Raw genomic sequence first — 22,667 nt, forward strand, 5'->3', positions numbered from 1 at the left:
TGTATGGAATGCTTATTATAGGTAATCATTGTTCTAAGTTCTCTTCCATGTATCAATTTGTTTAATCCTCCCAACAGCCTTAGGAGCTGGGTATTGTTATAATAAATCCTGTTTTATTATTTATTTATTTATTATAAAAAATTTTTAATGTTTTTACTTATTTCTGAGAGAGAGAGACAGCGTGAGCAGGGGACAGTCAGAGAGAGGGAGACACATAAGGTGTCATGGTGTCCCACTTGGAGCTCTGTGCTGATATCTCAGAGCCTGGAGCCTGCTTTGGATTCTGTGTCTCTCTCTCTCTCTCCACCCCTCCTTCCATCAAAAACAAATAAACATTTAAAAACAATTTCTTAGAGGCGCCTGGGTGGCTCAGTTGGTTAAGCGGCTGACTTCAGCTCAGGTCATGGTCAGGTCATGGGTTGAACCACAGGATCGGGCTCTGTGCTGACAGATAGGAGCCTGGAGCCGGCTTCAGATTCTGTGTCTCCCTCTCTCTCTGCCCCTCCCCTGCTCGCACTCTGTCTCTCACAAATAAATAAACATGAAAAAAAATTAATGACAAAATCAGGATTCAAACCCAAGTTAGGAGTCTATGCTCTTAACTATTCTCCACATCGCCTCTCTTTAATGCCTCCTGTGTGTTTCCTGAGGGTGGAAGGGGCCGTGGGAGACCCTTCCTACCTCCTAGCGGCTGGGGTTACTTCCCTGGGGAAGTCCAGAGTGCGGCAAGCACCGCTCTTTGATGCAAGGGCCAGGATGATACCAAGTTCGTCCCAGGAGGGAAGGGAAATCTAAGCGAGCCCCCCCCCGCTTGCTGCGGTCCCGAACCGCCTTCTCTGGCTGGACAGCACCGGCGTCCAACGACCAGAGGGGCCCGGGACCCCCGCGCAGCCCTCCGCTCCTGGCTCGCCCCCTGCTGGAGCTCGCTCTGCCTCGCGGCCGCGCATCCGTCAGTCCGTAGGCCCCGCAGCGCCGCCGCGGAGGCTGCCCAGCGGCCCAGTGGCGGGAGGGAGGGAGCGGGCAAGTCCCTGCGGCTACCCAGCCCTGAGCTGACCCGACCCGTGCTCTCGTGCTCTCCCCGGGAAGCTGACTCAACCGGAAACTGCCCTGGGCCGCTCTTAACCGTAAGGAGCCCCTGCTCACCTTTCCCCTGGAACAGACTGACTTCGAGGCAGGGAGAGGCAGCCGACCCCAGGAGCCAGAATCCCTCCTCTCCGGGCGAAGCTGGGCAGGCGGGTTTGGGGGTGCTTTGGGACACCAAGGACCCCCAGTCACCTCGGGAGCCACCTCTTCTTAGCGGGGGTCCTGCCAGTGCCTGTCCTACACTGTTCTGTGTGGAGGGGCCTCCAGAAGGCGATGGTTCCAGAACTGAGGGGCAGCAGCTCCACCTTCCTGAGGACGGCCTCACAGCGAGCTCGAGGAGAAGCCCCAGGGAGCCCCCAATGCCCGGACCAGATGTAAACCGCCCGCANCCCCCAAGGGTGGCAGAGTCTAGTCTCCTTCCCCCAACCAGAGGAGTCAGTCTTCATGTGACAGGTGTCTGCCCACACTCTGTAGGGATGTCGCTGGGGCAGGGAAGTGAGTGGGCAGGAAGGAGGTGAAAGGTCCTTGTTCAGCTAAGCCACCATCAGCACCCATGAGGTCAGCCAACCTGGGCTAGGCAGGGAGGGCCAGAGTGAGTCTTTCCGGGAAGGGCATAGGCCCTGCCCTAGTCACAAGCAGGTAGGTCAAGGGCTGAGCAGCCAGCTGGAAGCCAGTGGCGTCGCTCCTTAGGGGTGATGTCCATCCTGACCGAGTTCACTTATAACCTTTTTATTTTATTTATTTATTTTTTAAAGACGCCGAGGTTGGTGTTTTACAAAAGTGACGAGGTTGCTCTTTCAGGTAACTCAGAGTCCCAGGGCGGGCATGGGGGATGGGCAGCAGGACTGGCCCTGGGCGTCCTGCGCAGCAGCCCCTCTGTGGACATCGGATAGCAAGCGTGTTGAATTGGCTCTCCCAGCACTACCCACCCCAATCCCCTGTCTTGCACAACCTGGGAGCTCCAATGGTTTAAATAGAATAGGCCAAATCATCCTTAGCTATCTCCAGGATTTGGTGCCTAACCCTCACCTAAAAAAGTCAATGCTATCTTTGCCACCTTCCCCTCTGCTTAAGTTTCTGATGGAGCAATGAGATGCCTCCAGGCCCCTCCAACTCAGACAAATGCAGTACGGCCTTGCTATGTCACCTCACGTCTGACCCACTGCTCCTGGAAGCTGAAGGGTTAATATGGACCCCACCTAATGCTGGCACAATTCTCACTGGGGCTGCTAGAATCCAAAGCGGGACCATAGTGAGGACATATGAGACTCAAGACTCAAATCAGGCCTGCCATCTAGGTAGGACACTAGCTTGTGGTCACCAGAGTCTTAAGGTAGTGAGTATCTGGACGTAGCGAGAGAGGAAAGATTAATGTGGGGCTCACACTGTTGTGCGGTGTGTGGGTCTCTTCATATACACAGATCCCACACAGCTCATGGTGGGAGCTCAGTATATAGTCATTAAGTGAAAACTTTGGGCAAAGTTTTTGACTCAAAAAGACTCAAAAGTGGTCATAACTATGTCCCAAACCTGTGCACAATCCTTTGTACCTAGCTCTCGTCCACTCTGCTTTTCCATCCCTGGACTTTACCTGTGCTGCCCTGTTTTCTTCCCCTGGAATGCTCCCCACCTTCTCCACAGACCTCACTCCTTCTCATCCTTTAAGTGTCAGTCTAGACGTCCCTTCTTCCAAGAAGTCTTTGCTGACCCTCTGAGTGTGTATTCTGCGCCCTTCTTCTGTGCTCGCATAAGTCTATGCTTCCTTCCTGTTAGCATATGTCACACGGGATTTGTAAATGCCTGTTTTCCAGCCTATGCCCTTTAGTAGACCATACGCCTTGAGATCAGTGATTGTGTCTTATTCGTGTCCGTCCCTTGTGACTAGCACATAGTACTCACTAGATATTTATGAGTTGAATGTATTAAACACACTGTTTCTTCATCCACTTCCTCCCTAGAAGCTGACCTCAAGTTGAACCACCTGCCAAGTGAGACATAAGATTTGCCTCTTGCAGAGAGAGGTCTACTTAATAAGACTTTAAGCCCAGAGAAACGACATCTAAAGTTGAATGCTCAGGCACCCTGGCTGGTGTAGAGGGTTCCTCCTGCAAATGACACCTAGGGGAGGTGGTCATCCGGTCTGCGGCAGATGCTGCTAAGAGCCAATGGTAGGAGTGTTTTGTGTTTTGAGACGAAGTGGAGGACACTTTTGGGTCCTGAGCATCCCCTTGGTCCAGTGGCGTTATGTTCGGTGACATGATGGGCAAGGGAGGGGGTGTGGGCCTCTCGAGTCTGCACAATACTGGAGGGCTGCCAGAGGGTCTCTACATAGCAGTGGCTATCCATGAAGGTTATGTGGGAAAAGGTGAGTGACTTCAAAACTTCTCTGCCTCATTGTTCTGTCAGGGGTTTTTTGGGGTGTTGATTTAATGAGCCAAGATGCTGTGATTATGTGTATGTATGTATATATAAATAATGTGCTTGAGGTTGAGGATTGGGCATAGACAGATCGTTTTGTGTGTGTGCGTGTGTGTGCACATGCGCGCACGTGCACGTGCACGTGATTCATACCTCTGTGGACATGATGAGTCCCTGTGCCTTCAGTTCAGTCATGGAAGTGAGGAGGGAAGAAAGGGAAAATATAAACGTGTATTGAGTACATTGAGTGCCTGTTCTATACCAGATACCTTACGATTTTTACCTTTAAAAACATTTTTAATATTTATTTTTGAGAGTATGCATGAGCAGGAGAGGGGCAGAGGATCTGAAGTGGGCTCTGCACTGACAGTAGTGAGCCCCCTTGAACCCACACACTGTGAGCTCATGACGTGAGCTGAATGCTCTTCCTATTGAGTCACCCAGGCACCTCATGATTCTTTACCTTGTTTAATCTTTTAACTCTTTAGTGTAGATTTCACTATCCCCATTTTGCGGATGAGGAAACTGAGACTCGTGGACATTATGCAGCTTGTCAAAGGACATAGAAATGATCTGTGGTCTTACTAGTAATGTTCAATTTACGTCTGCTCTGTCTTTTCCAGGTTGATTCCTAACTCGATGGTTTGGCACCTAGGACAGGACACAGAAGCGAAGCACGACTTGAGCCTAATTAAGAAGAAGGGTTAAGCTGTCAGGCTCTGGGGTCAGACTGAACAATTTCAAATCCTCCCTGTGCACGTTTACTGTGTGCCTGTGGCATTACGGTGGAGACCTTAGTGCATCAGTGCCTTTTTTTTAATGCCACAAATTTCCCTTTATTAAGTAGTCAAGACAAAACCACATAGTAAATATATATACTCTAACAACATAGCCATTTGAAAAAATAGTGCACGTAAATTAAAAGAAAAAATATTTTAATTAATTCTTAAATGACCACAGTTACTAATGGGATATTGTGACTGTTGCGTGTTGCGTTACTTCTCACATTTTGGACTCAGATCGAACACCACACACTACAGGGAGAAATTTTCAGTTTTGGCAAAATAGGTCCTTGAAAGGAATTTAGCGCCACCTATCGTAGAAACGGTGAACTGCCTTGAGCTAATTAGTTCACGTGGCTGTTGAGACATAGGTATTACTCCTCCTGAAAACCTCCCTGTGGCAACTTGGAGAACGTTAGGGCATTGGGGACTATCCAGGATCAGTTGGGCAATTTACTTATTTTTTTCTGTGCCGTGTTGTCCTCGCCTGTAATATGTGGATGATAATACGGAGCTGAACGGTTTGTGATGAGGTTGAAATGAAGTGTTTGTAAAGCGCCTGCAATGGCCCTTGACGCTCTACATTAGAATCACCTGTGAAGTTAATGAAACTCGTGGATGCCTGGCACCCTACCCACAGATTCTGATGTAATTGGCTGGGGTGAGGTGCAGGCATAGGAGTTACTTTTTTAAGGTACCCCAAGAGATTTTAATGTGTGGCCAGGGTTATGATTCACTGACCTAGTACATAGTGAGTAGGCTATTTTAAAAATAAAAGTAATGTTATTATGGTCAGGCAGAGAAAACCAATAACTAGGTACATGAAGGTCTAGGTTCTAGAACTTTTTTCCCTTTCCGGGTCTGTGTGGTCTTTGGCAAATCACTTGCTGTTTCTTAACTTCTATTCCTCCATTAAGATGAGCATAATAACTGTGTTCAATCTTAAATCATAGGGTTTCATAAACTGCTATTTAGACCGTGTGACACTATACTGATGGAGGGCATTATTGGGAACTAGAAGATGTGATCCCAAAGGGTAAAACCCCACAACACTTGAGGGCCATTGCTCTCTGCTGGTCTGTGCACCGTGAAGAGACTCGCAGGCCCACAGCTGAGAAGACGGAAACAGAAGGTGAGGTTCACTAGGGCCCCTCCTCAGCTGCGGAAGGCCAACAGCCTCAGCAGTTTATGGAGTCGCTGCGGTACTGAAAAGTACCAGAAGGGGGCACCTTCTCTCAGACCCAGACCTGGGTTTGAGTATAACCATCCAAACCAATTTGTTCTGAAAAAGTTTAAGCAAATAAAAGTTTAAACTTCTGGGGGCACCTGGGTGGCTCAGTTGGTTGGGTATCTGACTTCAGCTCAGGTCATGATCTCGCGGTTCAGGTTCTAGCCCCGTGTTGGGCTCTGTGCTGACAGCTCAGAGCCTGGAGCGTGCTTCGGATTCTGCATCTCCTCTCCCTGCCCTTCCTCCCCCTCTCAAAAGTAAATAAACATTAAACATTTTTTTTGAAAGTTTAAACTTCTAGATTTTATTTCTATTTATTAGCCACTGTTCAATAATACATAAAGTAACTACAAACTCAAAAATTAAAACAAGAACAAAATGTAAAAACTGTAAAAGAAAAGAAAGCTAATTTTTACTTGCTTAAGGCTCTTTGGCAGTAGACCTTTGCAAAAAGTTTCTCTAGATTTCTTTTTAAATGCCATTTGGACTTTTAATAATTATATCTTATTTGTACTGGGCTTGTATGTCACCACCCAAAATAGGTGTGCCAATCTAGTGAAAGCAACAATGGAAGAGCTATTTCCATAGTTAGGAGACAAAGGGCTAGTTTTAACCAATTAACAATAACATCTTCATTCTTTCATTCTGAAGCCCAAGGTCAAGGGAAAGATCAAACCTCAGAACTCACTCTGCAGATTTCTTTTTTCTTTTTTAATTTTTTAATGTTTTATTTATTTTTGAGAGAGAGAGAGAGAGAGAGAGACAGCATGAACAGGGGAGGGTCAGAGAGAGAGGGAGACACAGAATCCGAAGACAGGCTCCAGGCTCTGAGCTGTCAGCACAGAGCCCGACGCGGGGCTCGAACCTACAAACTGTGAGATCATGACCTGAGCTGAAGCCGGACGCTTAATCGGCTGAGCCACCCAGGTGCCCCCTCTGCAGATTTCTTATTCTCTGTGTATGAAAATACACAGGGCTGGGCGCCTGGGTGGCTCAGTTGGTTAACGGTCAGACTCTTGATTTTGGCTCCAGTCATGATCTCATGGTTCAGGAAGTCAAACCCTGCATGGGTCTCTGCACTGGCAGCATGAAGCCTGCTTGGGATTCTCTCTCTTCCTCTCTCTGCCCCCCACCCCCACATGTGCATACTTTCTCTCTCTCAAAATAAATAAACATTAAAAAAAAGAAAAAGAAAGAAAATGCACAGGGCTTCCATTTAGCTCCAAGTGTCATGATAATAATAGCTACTATTTATTAAGCAACCACTATATGTCAGGTGTTTCCTTTACAAACTGCTACTTCTCATAGCTTAACAGAGGTCATGATCATCCAGGTCATTTTCCAGATGAAGAAACAACTCTGAGAATTTCTGACTACTGTCACGTAGCTGAGATGAGGACAACTGAGGGAGGGCTTCTATCTGCCAAGCTCATGGTAATTCATTGTCTAGTGCACGTAGGCTTAGAGACTCTCCACATCTATTCCAAGGTCTCAGGCAGGACTGTGTAGGGGAGGCGTCTTTCCCTACCTCTCCCTGGTCTAGCTAGCATGAGCAGCCCTATAGCTTTAAGACCCTGAGACTCAGAGGGTGCCTGGTATCTTCCCCTTGAAAAAGGGCCTTGTCTCCAATCACAAATCAAAGGGAATTAAAGCATGGCTAGAACAACAACATGAACTTGGGGAATGGAGTGTGGGACAGAAGGGTTGAATTTTCAGAACATTGCTGAACCTTAATGGAAACTATGTGAGCCGTGCGGGCTCTTCCTAAATCCAGGAAAAAAGGGCTGCCTCTCTGTTGTCTAGTTGCATGGCCTCTGCACTTGGCCAAGGCTTTTCTGTGGCAACTGTGAAGAGGGTGTTGAAAATCCTGGATGGGACTAATCTTTAAAATAATGCAATGCTTTATGCGAACCCCTTTCACTTAGTGTCACCCTGCACCTTCTAAGTAATCAACAATTGTCTATAAAATATAGGTATATATTAAAGCCATCCATCCAGTTTTTCCTTCTTTCAGCTTTCTGGCCCATGGTAGGATTGCACTGCTCGCTCGGTCCCTGGTTCCTGCTCACAAGTGCGGCCATAGACTGGTTATGGCCAATAAAATGTAAGTGGAAGTAATGCTATTGCTTTCAGGCTCTAGTACTTAAATGCCTTTTTAAGCCCTTCAGAGCTCTCTTCTCCGCCACAGCAAGTGGTAATGCTCCAGACAGAGGCAGCTCCGTCCACCTGAGTTCGGAATGAGAACATGGAGGAGACGCCCCATCTGACCCAGTGGATATGCAGAATAAATGAGAAAGACAGCTTTATTATTTGAAGTCACTGGAAGTTGGGTTTTGTTGTTGCTGTTCTTTTTTTAAAAAGTTTTTTTTATGTTTATTCGTTTTTGAGAGATGGAGAGAGACAGAGCGTGAGCAGGGGAGGGGCAGAGAGAGAGGGAGACACAGAATCGGAAGCAGGCTCTAGGCTCCAAATTGTCAGCACTGAGCCTGACGCAGAGCTAGAACCCACAGACTGCGAGATCATGACCTGAGCCCAAGTTGGACTCTCAACTGACTGAGCACCCAGGCACCCCTGCTCTTCCTCCTCCTCCTCTTCTTCTTCTTCTTCTTTTTAATTTTTAGTTTTATTTATTTATTTTGAGAGAGAACCAGAGAGAGTGAGGTGGCGGGGGGCAGGGGACAGAGAGAGAGGGAGAGAGAGAATCCCAAGCAGGTTCTGCACTATCAGCTTAGAGCCTGATATGGGGCTTGAACCCACCAATGGCAAGACCATGACCTGAGCTGAAACCAAGAGTTGGATGCTTAGCCAACTGAGCCACCTAGCCACCCCTTGTTGTTGGTGTTCTTTTTTTTTTTTAATTTTTTTAATGTTTTTATTTATTTTTAGGAGAGAGAGAGAGACAGCGTGAGCAGGGGAGGGTCAGAGAGAGAGGGAGTCACAGACTGAAACAGGCTCCAGGCTCTGAGCCGGCAGTCAGCACAGAGCCCGACGCGGGGCCCGAACCCACGAACCGCGAGATCATGACCTAAGCGAAAGTCGGACACTTAACTGACTAAGCCACCCAGGCGCCCCTGTTGTTGGTGTTCTTACCACAACATAACCTATTCCGGCTGGTAGGGGGTATTCACCGGTTCCCCATCACTGCGCACTGAGTCAAGGTGGGGTAAGTGAATTATTTAAGGACATGTATATGTAAAAGAAAGGGAATAGATTTTGGAGACACATAGATTACAGTTAAATATCAGCTCTGCCGCTCACTGTATGTATGATTTGAGGCAAATTTATTAATCTTTTTCACACATACGATTAGAATGTCAAAAAGACAAACAAAAACCCTGACCATACCTAGTGCTGGCAAGGACCAGTAGAACTGAGGATGCAAAATGGCACAGCTATTTGGAAATTGATTTAGCAGTTTCTTATGAGATTACATACACACTTACTATATGTCCTGCCATTCCCAGTCCTGGGTACCCCAGAGAAATGAAACTTACACTTACACGAAAGCCTGTGCGTGAATGTTTATAGAAGTTTCGTTCATAACTGCCAGATGGCGTTCAGTTGTGAGTGGGTGACTGCCTGTGGCACAGCCACACAATGGAATGCCACTGAGCAATAAAAAAGAGGAAACTACCAACATAGGCAACATGGGTGAATCTCAACACATCATGCTAAGCGAAAGAAGTCAGACTCGAAGAGGTAGGATTCCACTTACAGGACACTCCAGAAAAGGCAAAGGGATAGGAACAGAAAACAGATTAGGGGTTGCAAGGGACTAGGTGTGGCGGTGGGGAGGGGGACAGTTGACTACAAAGGGGCCCCAGGAGGAGACGGGAGCTGTTCCGGATCTGGATCGTGTTGGTGGTTCCGTGGCCCCTAACATTGTCAAGACTCAGAACTGTACATCAGAAAGTGTCAATTTTCCATATGTAAATGAAAATGTTAAAGTGAATGAAAAGCCACATATATATAAAGGCCAGATATAAAAGACCACATATTGTCTGATTCTGTTTATATGAAAAGTTTAGAACAGGCAAATTTATAGAGACAGAAAGTAATTTTGTGGCTGTTGTGGGGGAGGGAAGAGTGGGGAATGACTGCAAAAAGGTGGGGGGTTTCCTCTTTGGGGTGATAAAAATGTTCTGAAATTAGACAGGGGTGATAGTTGTAGAGCCTTGTGAATATACTAAAATGTATTTTTCAATTTTTAAATGTACGTGTTTAAAGGAGGAGTTTTATGCTATGTGAATTATATCTTAATTTGGAAAAGTAAATTAGTAAATTAAAAAGAACCTTTCTCACTAGGGTGCCTGCATGGCTCGGTGGGTTAAGCGTCCAACAATAGCTCAGGTCATGATCTCATGGTTAGTGGGTTCGAGTCCTGCATAGGGCTCTGTGCTGACAGCTCAGAGCCTGGAGCCAGCTTTGGATTCTGTGTCTCCCTCTCTCTCTCTGCCCCTCTACCTCTCGCACTCTGTCTCTCAAAAATAAATAAACGCTTAAAATTTTTTTTTAAAAAAGAACCTTTCTCAGCCAGTTTCCTCATCTATAAAAGTAATATTCCTACTTGACAGGCTGTCGTGTGGAATAGGTTTGATGTACACAAAGGGCCACATTTGAGGTGTCACACAGCAGTGTTTCACCTTGGAACACTGCTTGGCAGTGACAGCTGCCCTCCAGGACTCCAGTTCTGGCTTAGCCACTCCGTGTGGCCCTGGGAGACCCAGTTCAATTCACCAAGTCTCACATTTCCTATTTGCAAAATGAAAAGAGCAGGATTAGATGAACCTCATCTCCACACACACCCCCAATGCCACTCACGGTGGGCAAGGACCTCTGAGAAACCGCTGAGAACAAGAATTTGTGTCCAGACAGTTCTCAACATTTCTCAAAGCACTTCAAGGAATGCGCCTCATGTGTCACCTCCCCTAGCATTTAATGCACTCCATGGCGATGACAATTGGCTTCCGAAGAACGAATGGTGGACCAGCAGGACACAGAGTGAACTCAGACTTGGGCGGAGGGGCCATGCTTCAGCGTGGCTACGGAAGCTGGTACCTACTCACACTGTCATGAGCACGCTGCCCCAGGGCCAGCCCTCCTCCCTCGCCCTCTCCCCCCGCCTCCTGTTGCCCGGGGAGCAGCCCCCCACCTCCCAGGGCCAGCGCTCAGGGGGCTTATCAGGAATGCCCCCCCCCCCATCCAGAACCCCTCCACCAGGAGGCTCAGGTTTCCAGGGGCCACAGGAACCCACTCTGGGACAGGTCGCAGTTGATGCAAACTTTCCAAACCCCTTCCTAAATCTGCTCTCAGTGTCAAGGGCTTTCTTGGTTTCATTGGCTGGAAACAGGGCAGCATCTCCCAGGGGTGGGGACTGCAGGCAGATAAGCCGCCCCTTTCCCTTTCTGCAGTGTATGTAGAGAGAAGGAGCCCTAGGTCATCCTCTCTTCCCCTCTCTGTCTGTCCCCCCTCCTCTCTCTCTCTCAGGCCTGCCTGGAAGGTGGGTAGGAGTGTGTAAGGTTTCCACACTGGTAGGCGGTAGTGAGACAGTGTAGGACCTATAATGAAGGTGACAAGGAGAAAGAAGGGAACACAGTATCCCAATGAGATCTCACCCTGACCTGGGTCATCTCTGTACCTTAGAGGGGGGAGAGGCATTGCCTCCTCAGCCTTGCCCCCAAGACTGCCCTCTGGTAATTTGGTGTCCTACCTTCCCCAGTGGCTCTGGGCTGAGGCGCAGCTACACCTAAGGGAGGGGAAGGCAGTGCTGTGGATACAGGGCCCGCCTGTAGGTAACCAGGTGGGGCCGGAGGCCTGCGTGGGGCCCTGGGGATCCGCCAAGAGGCCCAAGTCTCCAGCAGGAAACGCCGGGCAGCCCTCACACCCACCCTGAGGGCTGAGCCGAGGTCTGAGCCGGAGTACTTGGGGGAGGGGGTGAAAACAGGAAAACAGATAATTCCTCTGAGGGTTACAGGGGAGAGAGTGGATGGGGCCGGGGTGAGAACAGAGTGTGGGAACCCACAGGGTCTCAAGGCCTGGGGGCAGGGTGGGAGGCAACACTCCCAGATGTGCCCTTGGGCGGATTAGGTGGGTGGGAGGCAATGGCTGGGGGTGGAGGGAGACTTGGGGGAAGAGGTGGTCCTGGGACTATCGCTCCCATGACTGCCCTCCTGCCCCCTAACAGTCGGGCCTTCACCCCAAGGCAGAGGCCCCCAGCACCACTCTCCCCCAGCCCTCTGTCCTGCTNACATCTTTACCTTCCTGTCCTCAGGGCACCTTGGGAACCCAAAGCACCCACAGTGCACTCCCCAGGCAGCCGATGCAGCGACCAGGGTCGGGGCCTGCCCTGGTGCCTTGGGTAACACCATTACCCTGCATCCCTCTGCTCTCTGGCCTTGGGCAAGAGGCAGGAGTGGGCTGGGGTGAAGGCCGGGGTCTGTTGTGGCTGTGATAATGTCAGGGCCTCCCAGGCAAGAGAACAGTGTGCTTTGCACATTGCTTACATTTTTTCTCGTGAAGCGAGGCTGAGAAATGATTGGAACTAAAAGCAACAGAGGGTGGGCAGACGGTCTTCAAAGACAGGCTCTTGTGCCACCTGCAGCCTTGGGAGTGAAGGGAAGGGCTTCTACGTGGGGATCCAAGGTGGAGGCTGCTGTGGGAATGGGCACAAGGAGTTGCTATGGTCTTGGCATAGATCTTTCCTGGACTGGTGACTTCCACCCACCACCCCTCTGCACCCTCAGCCCTGTGCCAGGCCTGCCTGACTCCAACCTCATCCCCACTGGAGATGCAGAGGCGTGCGCTCTCTGGGTGACACGGGACAAAGCTGTCAGGCTATTTAAGGCCTGGAGGCCAGGACTGGGACAAGGAAGGGCATGGCAGAAGAGTCATAGGCCAGCACCTGGGTCCTGCTTCTTCCCATCTGCCCTCACCACTTGGACACGGCTGGCTGGCCGGCCGGGGTGGGAGTGAGATCCGGGTTTGGGGCTCCACCCCCTGTAGCACCCCCAATTGCTATTCTCCATGGGCTGCTCCTTCTCCTCTCACCTCACCCAGGTCCTCAGTGTCTGGGGCACAGGTGGGATTCCTTGCAGGCAGCCCCTGGCAATCCGCTCGGTGCTTTCCCCAAATCCCTCTCCTCTGACCTACGGCACCTGCCCTTTGTTCTCCTTTCCACCCTGTTCCGACCCTGCTCATGGATGCTTTGCCTCCTGGCCCTTCTCCCCTAAATGTAAACTGGAGAGGAGAGAGTCCCCAGCCAGTCAGGACAGATTCCGCTTGGCACCTTTGCCCTCTGTCTCCTCTGATTGTCTACGTGGGAATCTCCCGGTTCTCCCTTCCCCTCCACGAGGTGAGATTTTCCTCCCATTTCTCCAGCTCTGACAACCCTGAGAACCTGCATGCCCTGGCCTCCTCCTTTCCCCCACTGTCCTGTGCCTGCTGGCTTTTTCCCGCCACAGCCAGCCAGAAACTATTCTGTTCCTATCGATCTGCTGGCTTCTCTTCCCTCAGGTAGTCTGTTGACTATTAATTGTGTGTTTTGTGCTCTATAGAATGTGATTCTATTTCTACCAGCTTCCTCTTCGTATTTGATAAACATATGAGTGTGTGTGTTGAGGTTTCTATAGGATGTCCTTTCAAATAATGAGACGGTAATGTTCCAGAGTAGACCAGCTGGATTCAGGACAGAAGGAAGCTTTGGTTTGGGTCATGCCCCCGAAAATTCCTTTTGGCTTCTGGTAGAAGACAGTACAAGGTGGGGCTGTGGCTCAGGTGAGCTGGACTACAGGGGGCAGAGCTCAGGACCCTGGGCACGGGAGGACTGGCTTCTCACCCCAGCTCAGCGACCATCACAGGGTCCTTGCTTAAGCTTTCTGTGCTTTCTGTGCTGCCTGCTGCAATCCTCAGTGTGTGGAGTGGAAATAATGCTCCCTCCAGGACAGCCTGGCTCACTGTTCCAGAAACCTCCTAGCTTAGTCTGCCTCAGCAATTTTGCCCATGCTACATTCCCTCCTTGGGATGTCCCCTCCAGTTCCCCTCTTTTCCTATATCATAACTTCTTCAGGAGGTGCTTGGGTGGCTCCGTCAGTTGAGTGTCAAATGTAGGCTCAGGTCTTGACCTTGCTCACTGCTGTCAGCATGGAGCCTGCTTCAGATCTTCGGTCCCCGCCTCCTCTCTCTGCCCCTCCCCCACTTGTGCTCGCTGGCTGTCTCAAAAATAAACATTTTTAAAAAAGAAAAAAAAAATAACTTCTTCCAAAACCCTAGTTTTGGACTAGTCCTTTTCCTTCAGTAAATCTTTTCTGATAGCTGATGGCTTCAGGTGTCTTCTTATAACTTTTACACTCATAGTTGGCACTACCAATGAGCATGTGATTGCTTTGTATCAGGGATTCTCAACCTCAGCTCTATTGACATTTTGAGCTGGAAAATTATTTGTTGTGAAGGATTATCCTGTGCATTTTCAGATGTGCGGCAGCATCTTTGGCCCCTACCCAATATATGCCAGCAGTGCTCTTCCGGATGCGATGCCCCAATACGTCTCTAGACATCGCCAAGTGAGCTCTGGGAGGCCACCCCCCCCCACCCCCAGCTGAGAAAAATTACCCATATTGTGATTTAGCTTTTAATATTTCATTTTCCCAGCTAGATTCCTTTCTATATCCTAACGTCCCTGGCATCCTGTTGTACATGTCATGTGCTCCAAAACTATCTGTTGAACAAATCAAACACACTTTCGCAACTGTAAGACGTGCGAGTAGAAGTGATCCTTACAACTCCCTTTAGGCCTAAGTACACTTTTCACGGGGTAGAGATGTTCATGTTTGTCCCTAAAAGGTCAGTCCTCTTTCTTCCCACAATCAAGGGAGCGATTCTTAACAAGGAACTTTGTGATGTCTGCTACAGAAATTTTACAATAAATGGGACCCATAAAGAAAATATTTCCTTAAAGATATTTTTTAAATGTTTATTTACTTTTGAGAGAGAGAGAGCTAGAGAGAGAGAGTGAGACAGAGACAGAGAGCAAGTGGGGGAGGGGCAGAGAGCGAGGAAGATGCAGAATCTGAAGCAGCTCCAGGCTCTGAGCTGTCAGCACAGAGCCTGACACAGGGCTGAAACTTATGAACCCGAGATATCATGACCTTAGCCTGAGCCAAAGTCGAGGCTTAACCGACTGAACCACCCAGGTGCCCTTCCTTTTTTTAAAGTTTATTCATTTATTTTGAGAAAGACTAGTGAGGTGGGGTGGGAGGGGGAGAGGCAGAGAGAAAGAATCCAAACAGGCTCCATGCTATCAGCTATCAGCTCTCAGCTCTCAGCGCTGGAGCCTCATGCAGGCTCTGATCACAGGAACCTGTGAGATCATGACCTGAGCGGAAATCATGAGTTAGACCCTTCACCGACTGAGCCATCCAGGTATATAACAAAAATATTTCCAAGCTAAACTCCACTTATTTCAGGAAAAACTTGTTCAGATCACAATCTGAATCACAAAATAATCTGAACCTTCCTTTGAAGTTCATTGGAAAAAGCCATACATTGTATTAGATTCTCTGCTGATGGTGTCCAGGTCTGTACGTGGGTAGAGCAGATGAGGGTTACTAGGATGGTATTTGAGGGCTCAGTGTTGGAGTAAACAAGCCCTGGGTCTTATGGGGCTCTACCAATCATTACTCTCTGCCTGTGGACGAACTGCTTAACCTTCCTGAGCCTCAGTTTCCTCGCCTGAGAAATAGACATAAATCATGAGAAGCAGGTTTGTTGAGAAAAGGATGGCAAATTGCCTTTTCTAGTGCCTGATGTGTATATACTTAATGTTGGTCTTCTCGCCATTAGTTTCCCTCTCATATTGTACTTAGCCTTGCCTTTTCCACCTTCCTACAGTGTGGGTAACTCAAGGGGAAGAGCTGTACCTAAATCCTCTGTTCACCCCTCTAACACCTAAGCACAGCATCTTGCCCTTAGTAGGACTCCATACATTTTTGATGAATAGATGGTGCACCTAACTTCAGGAAGTCTGGAAGATGAGGGAGTACAAACAGACTAGCACCCAGACTGACCACCACCCCTTAATCTTATAGCCCCATGTTAGTTGCATCTTGATCCCTTCAGTATTTGACTCATCTGCTTTGTTTCAAGCTGGAAAGGGCTTTCTACAAGATCTAATCCAATACTCTCATTTCTTGGATGAGGAAATGGTCCCAGTGAGGATACATAGATCTTTCATATACAAACAACTGAAACAATCCATTGTCCTGCTGGCTTAGGAAGATAAAGTAGTTTTCCTTTAGTCCCGACTTCTTCAAACAGTTCCTCTAGACCAGCGTTTCTCTCAATGTTGGCACTATTGACCTTGGGACTTGATAACTGTTCTGTGCACTGCAGGATGTTTAATGGCATCTCTGGCCTCTACCCACTAGGTGCCAGTAATACACCCTTTTCTCCCTTAGTCATAACAATCCAAAAATCTCCCTACACATTGCCAAATATCTCAGTGAGAACCACTGGTCTAGACAATACTGCAGGTAAAATCCCTTCATATGAAGGGATTCATATGAAACTTCATATAAAATGCTGATGCCCTCGGGTTATCCCATCAAACTGTGATTGTTTTAATGAATAGTTTGCTAGAAAATCTCATTTGAAGCCAGCAAGCTCTGGAGAAAATACAGAACTGCCCTGTAGTGAGAGGCCAGATCTTGATCACTGCTCGGGGCCACTTATTCTGTATATGTGTATCATTTATTTATCATACTGCCTACTTCCATTGGCCTTTGAAGTGGAGCCTGACTCATTTCCTTCTCAGAACAACTGGCTATGTTCTGTGTGCTGCCCAGAAGTCTGGCCCTGTAGAATGGTCTCCTCCCTCTCAGAGCCCCTCTCACACCGTAGTCTCCTTGCCCGTTTTGTCTGTCTGCCCCAGTGGCTTCTAAGGCTCACAGGAGCGGAGACAATGACCATGTAATTTGGCACATGGGAAGTGCCCAATAAACATTTGTTGAATGAATATGCAATAGAAATTATAATATATTGCATTTAGCTGTGAGTCAAAAGTGCAGAACTTAGCTACCGCTTAGTTTACAATAACCATTGTTCTTGTTTATTAAGAACCTATCAAAAGCCAGGAACTTTACTTGTGTTATCTCACTAATGGCAAAGCAATGTTATGAGACAGATATTATTAATCCCATTTGAAAGACAGGGAAATTGAGGCTCAGAGAGAGTTTATGACTTGAGTGATTTTATATTAGGAACTCCATACCTGGACCTAGGCTCACTCAATAGCTAGGATGATATATTACTGCTCCTGTTTACAGTCATAAACCTGTGTATTGCCTCTTTTTGTGAACAGAATGATAAGTTCATGATTAGGGACCAGAAACATGACTTTATTATTGTGTAAAGTTAATATCAGTCTACCCTTGCCTCTTTGGGAAATTTGCAGGACCATGGAAATAATCTTGTTATACAAAATTGTCTTAGTCCCTTTGAGTTGCTAGAACAAAAATACCACTGGGTGGCTTAAACAACAAATGCTTACTTCTCACAGTCTGCAAGCTGGGAAATCCAAGATCAAGGCAATAGCAGATTTGATATCTGGTGAGAGTTTGTTTCTTGGCTCATAGATGCTGTGTCCTTTCAAGGCGGAAGGGGTGGGGGAGCTTTTTGGGGTCTTTTTTATTTTATTAAAAATTTTTTAATGTTTATTCATTTTTTGAGAGACAGAGCACGAGTGGGGGAGGGGCAGAGAGAGAGGGAGACACAGAATCTGTAGTAGGGTCCAGGCTCTGAGCTGTCAGCACAGAGCTCCACGCGGGACTCAAACCTATGAACCACGAGATCATGACCTGAGTGGAAGTTGAAGTTGGACGCTTAACCGACTGAGCGACCCAGGTGCCCCTGGGGTCTATTTTATAAGGGCATTAATCCTGTGATCTAATCACCTCCCAAAGGTCCTACCTCCAAATACCATCACAATGGGGATTAGGTTTCAATATACAACTTTTGAGGGGACACAAACAGTCAATAGCAAAAATATTGTCAGGGCGCCTGAGTGGCTCAGTCGGTTGAGTGTCCAACTTGGGTTCAGGTCATGATCTTGCGCTCTGTGAATTTGAGCCCTGCATCAGGCTCTGTGCTGACAGCTCAGAGCCTGGAGCCTGCTTTGATTCTGTCTCTCTCTCTCTCTAAAAAATAAACATTAAAATGTAAAAAAAAAATATTGTCTGTAATGGCATTTATGGTAACAGGATTTCATGTGTGGTCAAGAGTCAGAGAAACTGTGTTATAATCCTAAATCTGGGGAGTGGATGTGTACATGTATAGGAAAAGATACCAGGCAGGATAAAATGAAATATCCTACCACTGCATAAATTCAATTTCCTTTGTGAAATAGTTGCTGAAAAGTCTGATCCATAACTCTGCCTTCTTGAAATACGTCTTAACACCCCCAGGCATTCAGTGTTTACCATTTGCTCCCTCAGATTGTCAGATTTTTTTTTTAAGTATATGGTATAAGAATTGTCAAGTGTTTATTTTCTATCTACTCTTTTTCCCCAAGAAATTGCCTGAGGGCAAGGACGCTTCTTTGTCATCTTTGCTAGATGCTTGATCATTGTTGACAAGAATAAGAACAATGGTGAAATAAGAAAAGTTATGTTTTCTAGTCAGCAAATGAGCAAGTTTGAACACCTGTGTGGTGAGCCCTACTCCCTGGTTATGGGATACCCCAAACGAGGGCAGACAAGGCTCCTTTCCTTAAGGAGACTGCAGCCTAATCTGTTCCTTCCTCAAGTAGTGGCAGTTAAGAACTGAGGAAAACCTATTTTCCTCCAGTGTAAGGGAGTCTGTTGAATAGGCAAAGAGGGCAGTAGACAAACGGAGCTGGATAATCTCCCCCATCTATCTTGTCCTAGTTGAGGTAGGTCTGCGGATGGCCGGTAGGAGGCACCCTAAAGGACCATTCCATTGGTTTTTGGAGATGCTCGGCTTCTTTGCTCTTCTGGTTTTTTTAGAGGGCGCCCAGGAGAACCTGGAAGGTCCAGACGGCGGGGAAAGTGATAGTGGGGGCGGGTTCCTTTGCAGTTGCACGGCCATCTTCCGGCATCCCCTCACCGATCCCAGAACGGGGGACACCGGCTGAGTCTGAACACCTTGGCAGGGCCGAACCTCCCTCTCCCTAGATGCCCCACCCCCGGCACTCAAGCACCGCCCCCGGCTCTCAGGCCCCACCTCCTGAGGCCCAGTCCCCTCCCCGGCACCCGCCTAGGCAGTGCTCACTCCCCAGCGGGGGCCCGGGGAACCTCCTAGCGGAGAGGCTCCCGCCCCCCCGGGGCAGNGGAGGCGAAGCCGCCGCTCTTCCGGAGCCCGGAGCCCGGCAACACCCGGGACATGAGACGGCGGCGCAGCGGTACAGCGCCCGTCTGCTTCAGGCCGGCTACGAGCCCGAGAGGTGACGCCCAGGGCAGAGCGCGCGGGGCGCGTCCGGGGCGGGCGCGGCGGCTCCGGGAACTCGGCGACGCTGCCGGGGAGGGGAGGAGCAGGCCCCAGCACCCTTGCCTTCTAACCGCCTCAACTCCTAACTTCCTGAAATCGGGTTCCGACGCCACGCACCTTGCTCTGGTTGGGGGCTGCGGGCAGGAGCAGTGCAAAGGGTTCGGTGCTGAGCTGCAATATGGGAGCAGGTCAGGAAAACGTTCCGTAAAATCTTAGCTCTGTATCGGATCTCGACTACACCACCCGACGATACCTGGTCCAAATGGCTCCAACTCCTGGGGTTCAAACAGTGCTTGTTGGAGTCCTGTCCAGCATTGTTTACTCCTTCTTTAGTTGTTTCCTCCTAGAGCTCTCTCCAGAGTCTTACTGGCAGGTGTAGATGTCCAGATGGATGCTTCCTCAGAGCCGAGTGAGGACACTGTCCCTCCTCACCATTCGCTGAGGTCTGATGAGGTTGCCAGTGCAGCTCGCCTCAGGGTTCCTTCTAAGATTCAGGACCCCCTCCTGCCCTTAGCCTGCTGGGGTCTGTAAGTTTCACTGGAGGAAGAGTGAGGGTGTTGAGCTGGGCCCCAGGGGGCTGGCTGAAAAGGAGACAGTGGTTAATCTCTGGATTGTATCACAGTTTGAAACGCAATCTCACTGTCCTTCCGGTCCAGAGGATTTGCACTTCTTTCTCTGCCCCATCTGTTGGTGCTCAGCAGCCTGGGGAAGTGACCTGGAAGCTGGGTTTGGGGGGGGTGGTCTGGGGGAATTAGTCTTGCAGCTCTGCACAGGGGCTGGCGGCTTATGTAAGAACTTTTAAGGGCTTAAGGGGCTGTTGGGTGAAGCCCCACCCCTCCTGCCCTCACAGGCTGCCTCTCCAGAATTGACTCGGGTTCAGGCAGCCTTATCCTTCCTCCCATCCAGGAAATCCAGCTCCTCAGGTGCAGGGTCCAGGGCGATAGGGAGAGGCCAGACAAGGTTGAGGGAGCCGGCTGGGGCACTTTGGGACTCGATGGAGGCAGTGCCTTGGTTTGAGCAGGTATTGCAAAAGTATCATTTCAGAGCCCAGACTGGGGCCACGAAGGAGCATTCCTTCTCCAGATTGTACTCGTGCACAAAGGGGCCATCCCCATCCCCCACCAGTCTCCGAAGAACCTGTGGAAAACCTGAGCCCCAGCCAGGTGGTGTAATGAGATTCCAAACCTGGCGGCTAGACCTCCATCTGCTATCACTGGCTTAGAGCTCTGGGAAGAGGGCGGGCAGGGTTGGATGAGAAATCCTGGGTCCTGGGTTTGAGGCCAGCGTTATTGTTCTCTGGCTTGAACTTGACCAAGCCATGTCCCCTGTCCCAGCTCAACAGTGCTATAACGTTATTGTTGTTACCTCTTCTCCTCATCTCCACCCTTCCCTCAAAATTGTTTTGAAATCTTGTCCCTTCAAACAGCCCTGGACCAGACAGAGGCCTCCAGGCTCCCAGCCTGGGCACTGTGTCCCCACTACCCTGAAGTAGGGGCTTAGGCCTGCTCCTCTGCTCTCCTGGCCTCACAGCTGCTAGGTGGGGAGTCTCAGGGGACCAACAGCCCTTCCTCAGGCTGAGGAGGCCCACTGGTTGCCTCGGTGTCTCCTCCCCATGGAGGAAGCAGCTGGGGAAGATCAGGAAGAGGGAGGAGGAAAGCCACGGGGATGGATTAACATCTCTGGAAAAGGACAGCCTAACCCAGGGCTGAGCCCAGCAGCTTAGAGTAATGAGGAGTCCTGACACAGGTCACGGTGGTGGGGGANGGGGGGGGGGGGGGGGGGGGGGGTGAGGCAGCAGAAGAGGAGGACCATACCGTCTGTCGTCACTGGGAAAATGACCCTCCCCATAACTCAGCCTGGCAGCCTCCTCCCCTGGGGCCAAGTTCTAGGCTGGGGCAGATGTCACATTAAGGTCATCTGAGATGGCAGAATCCACCTGCTGTCCTGGGCCCCAGCTCTGGTGGAATCCTGAGTAGTACCTACCCATTCCTGACCCTTGCTGTAGAGCATAGTGCCCCAGGGCAGGACCCTTAGAGATCTAGAGAGACCACAGGGGAAGCTGTGCTCTGCTGCAATGCCATTACAGCCCTGTCCTACAGCGAGAAAAATGACCCAGAGAGCTTTGAATGGCCAGGGTCCTTTCTTTCACCTGTCTCACTGCTCTGCCTCCAGATGGCCAACGAGAGGTCCTAGCGAGGTCCTAGTGTTGTGCCCCTAAGGGCATGGGCTCTCAGGCTGAGTCCGTGAGGGCTGAGGAGCCAGAGGAGGCTTCTCCGCAAGCTGGCTCCAACGCACACTCAGCAGAGAACTCTGGTGGGCCCACTCCCTCCTTTCCAGGGCCAGAGCGCCTTCAGAAGTCCCTATCAGGAGCCCTCCTCAGGGCTCCGCCGGTGGGCAGGGAATCTTGGGGGGTGGGTAGGGGTCTGATGTCTTCATCCCTCACAGTAAGAGGAAGGAGGACACCGGAATCTGCGCGTCTCCTTCAGCACTAGCCTCATGGGCCTGGTCGCCCTAGCTTTGTGGGACGGTCCCCCTCTCCTCTGCACACAGATGGAACAGTCTGTATTTTCCTGGCAGGGTCCCGGGGGTGTCACTGGGGGAGGCTGGGCGTCCCAGGGAGCCTCCCCTGGGCCTGGCTGCCACCAAACCGTGGAGAGGTAAACAAATCCAGCCTCCCAGGGATGGGGAGGGAGGAAGGGAGCACCACAGACAGCCACCTTGCCAGGGGGAGGACTGTGTCCCTGCCTTGCCTTTCTCTTCCCTTACCTAGAAGTAAGTTGCAGCGGGCGACCACAGGAGGAGGAGGAAGGACACCCTGGAATGTGGGTTGGGGGTCTGCTCTCTAGCTTTTGGTCAGGGAGTAGCATTAGCAGTTCTGGTCAAAGGGTCTGCCCCCCTGCCACCCGACCTCTCCCATGTGAGTCAATTTGCTACCAAATCTTAGTGCCCCCAAGTAGAAATCTGGGTCTTGCTGGGCCCACAGGGCCACCAAACTTCTGCTTTGGGAAATCCTCCAAACTTCCATAACCTCTGTCCTAATTTGTGTGCATACTTACCTAAGCCAGGCCTGTGATCCTCCCTCACCTTCCCCACCACTCTACCCTCCCAAATAAACTTTGTTCTCTGGGCTTAAAACCCTGATATGCACACCACTTTCTGAGCTGGGGATACAGATGCCAGGCTGAGGCACCCGGCAGGGATCAGAGGCAGTACCCATCCTCCCTTTCTTTCCGAACTAAAGGTTTTGCCTCTGTAAAGTGGGAATCCCTAATAATTGTCAGTTAATGGATTGGAGAGTAAATGTGATCATTTATGAAAAATGCCATGTAAACTGCAGAGGGCTCCAAGGCCGCCCAAAGGTCAGGGAATGTCATTGTTAAGAATGCCCGCCCCCTAGGAATGATGCTGGGGGAGATGGGAACCCACACTGCCGGGAGGGCACCACCACAAACTCCTGTGTGTTAGGGAGCTGTGAGCCCAAACCAGTTCCTCAGGGCTCCAAGCCCTGATCAGAGCCTTGGTCTTGGGTGAAGGCAAACCGTGTTAGAGGTACCCTGGGGGTGGGGAGTAGGACGGAGAGAGACTCAGGTTAGCGAGGCAGCGAGGGCCAGAAGGCTGGAGGGGTTAGGGGGAGGGCGAGAAGCAGGTTGCAGCCTCCC

At 49.8% G+C, this 22,667-nt stretch overlaps 1 protein-coding gene and 1 long non-coding RNA gene across 2 annotated transcripts in view; both read left to right on the forward strand.

The window, feature by feature from the left end:
* Window positions 1-1,068: 1,068 nt before the first annotated feature.
* LOC144237095 (uncharacterized) lies at window positions 1,069-4,444 on the forward strand. Its single transcript, XR_013336751.1, has 4 exons — window positions 1,069-1,124; window positions 1,839-1,884; window positions 3,042-3,251; window positions 4,125-4,444. It is a non-coding gene; the product is annotated as an uncharacterized LOC144237095 (long non-coding RNA).
* Window positions 4,445-21,230: 16,786 nt separating this feature from the next.
* IMPDH1 (inosine monophosphate dehydrogenase 1) overlaps window positions 21,231-22,667 on the forward strand; it is a 13,596-nt gene continuing 12,159 nt past the window's right edge. The window contains exon 1 of the mRNA XM_077770741.1: window positions 21,231-21,321. Coding sequence (XP_077626867.1) covers window positions 21,231-21,321 — 91 coding nt within the window. The remainder of the gene's footprint in view (window positions 21,322-22,667) is intronic.

This window comes from Crocuta crocuta, unplaced genomic scaffold (assembly GCF_008692635.1).
Source record: "Crocuta crocuta isolate KB4526 unplaced genomic scaffold, BGI_CrCroc_1.0 scaffold266, whole genome shotgun sequence".
In the NCBI taxonomy this organism is placed as follows: Eukaryota; Metazoa; Chordata; class Mammalia; order Carnivora; family Hyaenidae; genus Crocuta; species Crocuta crocuta.